Consider the following 6,278-nt stretch of genomic DNA (forward strand, 5'->3'; position numbering starts at 1 on the left):
CGTTTTGACTTGGTTTTGACCGTTGAGCATAGAGCGGTCATTACCATTGGATGGGCAATTTAATTGATTACTTTGACAATTTAATTGATTACTTTGACAAGCCCATTGAATGTTATTACAAAAGGTCAATTTTCTTATATGTTTAGCGGGGAATTTCTTCATGCACACCATGCTTATTAACATTACAATTATAACCTTGTTGAAATTATAATTCTGGATTATACAATCCGTAGATATTTTGGATACACAATTCGGAATTCAAAAAATTAATTTTACACATTTCGAATTATACTATACAGAATGTAAATTTTGTATTTCAGATTGTACATTTTATAATACAATTTTGGATTATACACTTCATATTATAAATTTGGAAAGACAATTCATAAAACAAATTTCATTCCAGATTATACAATCTGTGATACGGTGGTGGAGGAATAGGAAAGAAGATGATGGCAAATTTTTCTTTTCATTTTGCTTATGGAGGTGAAGTAAGAAAATATGGAGGCATAGGAAGAAATTCCTTTTTAGTGCTCACGCAATCTCGTACCAAAAAGTAAAAACTTAGTTGCAATTTTGGAGAAACATAATAGTGACTTTTACAATTGCTTTTTACGCCCACATTACTTCTTCTTATACCTCCATAAATTTAAAATTTTTTACTTTACTATTTATTGAAACAACGGAAGATGGATAGTTTCAAGGGGATTACATTGAAGTTTCTTGAAAAGATAATGTAAGAAAAATATGTTATTATTTATGTAAAAAGTAATACTGCCTGAAAGATACGGAAGCATCCATAACCTCATTACAAAAGCTCAAAGGATCTTTCAAAGTCAAATGGATCAGAATCGGTGAAGAAATTCTAGTGAAAGGCAAGGGGTTAGTAGCTATAACACAAGCTACCTGGGTACAAAAATCCTTAAATTAACCAGAACTTGCTTAATGTTCGTCAGCTACTCGAGAAAAGGTTCAAAGCTATCTTTAAAGATAAAAAGTTGCATAATTAAAGATCAAACAGGCATTGAAATATTGAAAGTCAAGATGAGGAGCAAAAGTTTTTTAAGCCTGGTTTGGTTGTAAACCTGTCATTAATTTTTTGAAAATATTTGATTGTTTGTGCTACTCACATATACCCCAGGTTAAGCGTGATAAACTTGACAAAAGAATTGAACGTGTGCAACATAGTTGTGTGTGGACCAGTCAATTTTGAAGAAAGCTGTTATGGAGAAAAATGGAGAAAAATCAAACTTGGGTGTTGGTTCCAAGATCTCATGACAAAAATATTATAGGGGTGAAGTGAGTGTTTCGAACAAAACTCAATCCTTATGGTTCCTTAAACAAGCACAAAGCAAGGATAGTTGTCAAGGTTATTCTCAAAATTTTTGGAGTTGATTATGCATATACCATTGCCCCAATAGCAAAGGCTTACAATAAGGTTATGACTTGTTATTGTTGCACAAAACGGGTGGCAAGTGTTTCAAATTGATGTCAAGTTAGCATTTCTCAATTGGCTTGTTGTAGGAGGAAATTCACGTTGAGCAACCAGAAGGCTTTATCATCAAAGAACGGGAAGGTAAAGTATATTTGCTGAAAAAAGCTTCTGTGCGGCTTAAAGCAAGCCCTTGGAGTATGGTACATTAGAATCAATGATCATTTGTTAAGCTTGGGCTTTCGAAAGAAAAAATTTAAAGCTACACTGTGTCCAGCATGTTGATGCTGATATTTTAATCATTTCTTTGTATGTCGATGATCTTTTGGTGACAGTAAGCAATCTAGCACTAATTAATAAATTCAAGCAAGAAATGAAGGATGTCTTTGAGATGACTGGTCTTATGACCTATTTTCTGGGCAAGGAAATCATTCAATAGAAACTTTTGTGCTTTTATTTTGCTTCAAATCCAAATCTGTTTCACACAATACTGTTTAATGGAAAGAACAAAAACATTTTAACGTGAAGTTGTTTCACTAAGAGAAGTTCAAGAAATGGCGATGCAAATCTGGTTTACTGTCACACAAAAGACCTTGCTACCGACATGTTCACGATTTGTTTCAGTTTTACATAAATCAAGTTTATTTTGTTTCAGTTAGTTGTAGTGGATTAACTATGTTTTATTTTTTAGCTAAGCTATCAGTGGCTTGAATTATAAAATTTGATATCTTAGTTTGTTACTTTCTGAATGTATTTATATTAAGTTGCATTAAAATATTAAATGACAGTATTTTATTAGATTTGCATCCTCTCTGCTTTTAATCTCTGTTAACAACTGTCTTTGTTCCTAAAAAAATCTACAGAGAGTTCCCAAAAGGACAATCTCGTTAGAATTATTCGCCTTGTTGATTAGTTGGTGTTCATTTCCTTGACCAAAGTATGATGTATGTTCGATTTGAACATGAATTCGCAACTAAGTATCAATTGTCTTTTGCTGGTCTCTGGTATTCACTATGGTTTAATAGGTTTAATAGTGTATCAGTCAGCGGCCTCTCTATCGTTTATATATGACTAAATAATTCACGATGATACTGTACAGGAGCAAAGATTAAGTGATGCACCTGCAGTATCATGTGCAGGATTATAACAACAATCAATTTTCACCTGAGGGGAAATACAGTTAAGTTTATGGAGGCATTGCATTATACAACATGGGAAAAAAGTACAACATAGACAAATTACGAAGATGTTGTTCAAATCAATGGCTCTATATAATGATGGTACACATGAAGTATGGAACTGTAAACCAATTTGAACAACACCAAGGAAAACTAAATACAATGTTTGAACAGAGATGAAAAACTCTTCAGTGGCACCTCATTTTACTCTAAGTAAATTAGCAAGAGGATTGTTTCATGCAGTGGCTTCAGGAACTGGGGTATACCAGCCATGGTGGATCTCCACGGCCTTCTTTCTTCGGGCAAGCCGAGCCTTGCGATTTGCTCCGGTGTTCCTGTGAAGTGTTCCTGCTCTCACAGCTTTGTCAATTGTTGAGTATGCCTCTCCAATCAACTTCTCAATAGGGAGGATTTCTTCGGATGCTGCATCTTGTTTCTTCTTCAGAACTTCCAGAGCTTCCAAAACCTGATCAAATATTATATAAAAGCTCTAAGTTGAGATGGTAACAGAAGACAAGAGGTATTAACACCAGTTCTTCTCACAAGAATTATAAGTTGTTTTCTGAGAGTATTTTATATTTTGAGCAAGATCAGAAGAGTTTGCTGCAGTTTAATGTACTCACAACTACGTGTCACAGTGTTAAGTAAGACAAATATTTAGTGTTTGCAAGAGCTCAACACATAAGTACTGCAGTTATTACATCTGTTATCACGAAAAGATTCATAATTGGTTTTGGAGTCTAATATTAGGTTAGAGTGGACTGCGCTTGCACAAGTAATTGTACTAGAATACTCAATACTGTTATACTAACAGAAACTAGGAACATTAGAAAAGTGTTTTACATCATGCATGTCATACTAACACGAGTCCTATTTTTCTCACCACTTTTTCATCTTTTCATGACAATTCCAACTTATTTAATCAGGATTTTCCTGAGAAACTAGAAGAATGCTGGAATCACCGATGGGTTGTAGGAAGAAATGCCATACTTGGTATAAACAAGTTGGTCTAAATAACAACAATCATGTCATACACTCTAGAGTGTGACGCCAACAGAAAACCAAAGTGTTTTTCTCAAGCATAGTTTGGTACAACTAAAAGTAGGGATGAAAGGATATTGAATGCTAACTTTTGCAATGACCTGTGAGGGTGTAAAAACTTAATTTTAGACACTAGAAGTAAAGATTTATCACAATCTTTTCCCATGAAAGCAAAACATTAAATTAGTGTGAAGTGAACATCAACAAAAATTAATAGAAAAAAAAAACGAATGACATACTTATTCTTTTTCAGTCTATTCTAGCAACCTACCAAAACATAGTTGAAAGGAAAATCAAAGGAAAATCCATGGCTCTTGACAAAAAAAAAAAAAAGAAAGACACTATTTAAACCAACTCTTCACGCAGCATCCTGCAGTCAGTGTACGTCCAAAGTCCACCATATCATCTTCTCCCTCATTGCTCTCATACTCCATATCATTAACATGTAATTTTTCTTCTTTCTCGATCTCTCCTATTTCTAACATATTGTAAGCCCATATTTCCCAGTTTGAGTCAAGTGAATTTCACATTACAGACAACTGACATTACTCCATAGCAAAAAGACAAATACAATACAACTCAATGATCAAACTAACAATTGAGTGAAACTTGATAAAATTAAGTAAAAAAGAGTGACTATAAAAACTACAGGGTTTGGGGCCTAAAACATTAATTTTTTGACTCGCCTACTTCAGGTGAAACAAGGTATAGAATTGGTCATCCAGAACACATAATAATGAAAAAAATAGGTTCCATTCTATAAAGTCTTGGGGATAAACTATTCAACAAACGTCTATAGTATTGTTGACATAATTTATAGAAACAACTTATACATAGGCTAATTTATAAAATTTCTCTCATTCAACTTTTTCACAAATCAATATTAACTTGTGCATAAGTCAATTTTAACTCATGAAAAAAACTTAATTCATTTTACCTTTACTATTACTGAGAAATTTATCTAAACAAGACCTTAAACTGTCTTCTGAATGTCTGAGAATGAGTGTAATTGAATGAAGTGAAATGCAAAAGAGAAACAGCATAATATAATGCAGAAGGGAGCATAGTTGGAATTTAATTAGATGCACTACCAGTGTAAAGATCTTTCATACAATCATCCATTATAATTAATTAATTAAAAAGACATATACCGTTTCTAAAAAATTGACTGCACACACAATGCTTGAAAATTAAACACATAAAATTAAAATTTAATAGTTTGGACATTTTTAAACAAACAAACATAAACTAACTTCACCATCCTTAGATAAGGTCAATTCCATGCCAAACAAAAAAAAAAATACAAGTTCTCCAGTATAATCTAACAAATCCAAACCATTCAATTGAAACATTACCCAAACCAAAAACAACAACTTTAATATATCATAAAGCCTCCACCTTCTTGGTACGCGTTTTTATCTCAGATTTGCGAGATTTGTTGTAAATGCGGCGGTTCTCGGCTTGGCGAGCTCTCTTCACAGCGGAGTCCACCTTTTTCTTGGGGGCAGCCTCGCAAACCACAGACGCGCGTCTTTGAACTGTGCTCAGCGGCAAGCAGTTACCTGAAACCAAACCAAACCCGACAAAGACCCACAATTAAAAACACCACCAAAACCGAATCTTTCGTGTGTTCTGACGAAAATAAGGGAAAAAAGAGAAGCCCCGTGAAATGGGGTGGTTGGTGAAAGGTACCTTGTGAGAAGAGAGGGAGAGAGAGGCTTCTGGAGAAACTGAGAGAAGTGGAATTGGAAATGGAATGGGAAGAGGAAGTGAGGGAAAGGTTCTTCATTTGGGAAGGAAGGGTAAGCCATGAGCACGAAACAGCGGTTGCCATATCTCTGTGTGAGTAAAGAGCCAATTCTCTCTCTTTATCCGTTGAGAAGAGATGACGATTATCGTTATTTGTTGAAGTTATTTGTTCAAGGTTTATGCGATATTTACATGGCTACCCTTGCTGTTTTCTTTATTTTCATATCCCATCCAATAAATAATAAATAAATAATTAAATAAATATATATATATATATATATATATATATATATATATATAACATCTATCTATCTATAAAGAAGATTTCTATTTTTGTGTCCACATTTCATAATACCCGTTTTACCTTTAGTTATTTTAAAAATTAATTATTTTATAAATAATTTACTTTTAAATATTTTTCTACAAATCTTTTTTGTCTATCTTATTTTTTTATAATTTTATATTTAACAACTATTTTAAAAATTATATATTTGTTATTGATCTTAAAAAATACGAATACACATACGCGACAGCGCTTGTGTGTTCGTAGTATATATATATATATATATATATATATATATATATATATATATATATATATATATATATATATATATATATATTAAAAAGGTAAACATTTTGTAATTATTATTTTTTATTACAAATTTATATTTTATATATAAAATAATTTTTGTTTAATAAACTAGTTTGAAAATTGTGCTTAGGTGTTTTGTTTTTTATTACTTTTTGTATTTAATATTGTTGTGAATTTAATACAGAAACTCATGTCGAAGATTTCTTATACGTTGATAATCATTGACCTAATAAACTTTAAAATATCTTATGTGTATTATTTTGTTAATATATTTAGAATTACT

At 32.2% G+C, this 6,278-nt stretch overlaps 1 protein-coding gene across 1 annotated transcript; it reads right to left on the reverse strand.

Moving 5' to 3' along the window:
• Nucleotides 1-2,607: 2,607 nt before the first annotated feature.
• On the reverse strand, nucleotides 2,608-5,562 carry PRPS20 (chloroplast 30S ribosomal protein S20). Its single transcript, XM_028053217.2, has 3 exons — nucleotides 5,344-5,562; nucleotides 5,050-5,213; nucleotides 2,608-3,076 (listed from the first exon to the last, which is right to left on the reverse strand). The coding sequence occupies exons 1-3, from the start codon at nucleotides 5,483-5,485 to the stop codon at nucleotides 2,846-2,848; spliced, it is 537 nt and encodes a 178-aa protein (XP_027909018.1). The 5' UTR covers nucleotides 5,486-5,562; the 3' UTR covers nucleotides 2,608-2,845.
• Between the last annotated feature and the right edge of the window lie 716 nt (nucleotides 5,563-6,278).

The sequence above is a fragment of the Vigna unguiculata genome, chromosome 11, assembly GCF_037176805.1.
Source record: "Vigna unguiculata cultivar grain cowpea cultivar isolate G323 ecotype 2 chromosome 11, ASM3717680v1, whole genome shotgun sequence".
Lineage (NCBI taxonomy): Eukaryota > Viridiplantae > Streptophyta > Magnoliopsida > Fabales > Fabaceae > Vigna > Vigna unguiculata.

What these genes read in the sequence shown, in the direction of transcription:
- PRPS20 (XM_028053217.2), bottom strand. Translation starts at nt 5,485, where the DNA reads ATGGCAACCGCTGTTTCGTGCTCATGGCTTACCCTTCCTTCCCAAATG. An exon ending in TCTCCCTCTCTTCTCACAAG is followed by an intron (nt 5,214 to 5,343) that starts GTACCTTTCACC and finishes GTTTGGTTTCAG; the next exon opens with GTAACTGCTTGCCGCTGAGC. An exon ending in TAAAAACGCGTACCAAGAAG is followed by an intron (nt 3,077 to 5,049) that starts GTGGAGGCTTTA and finishes ATATTTGATCAG; the next exon opens with GTTTTGGAAGCTCTGGAAGT.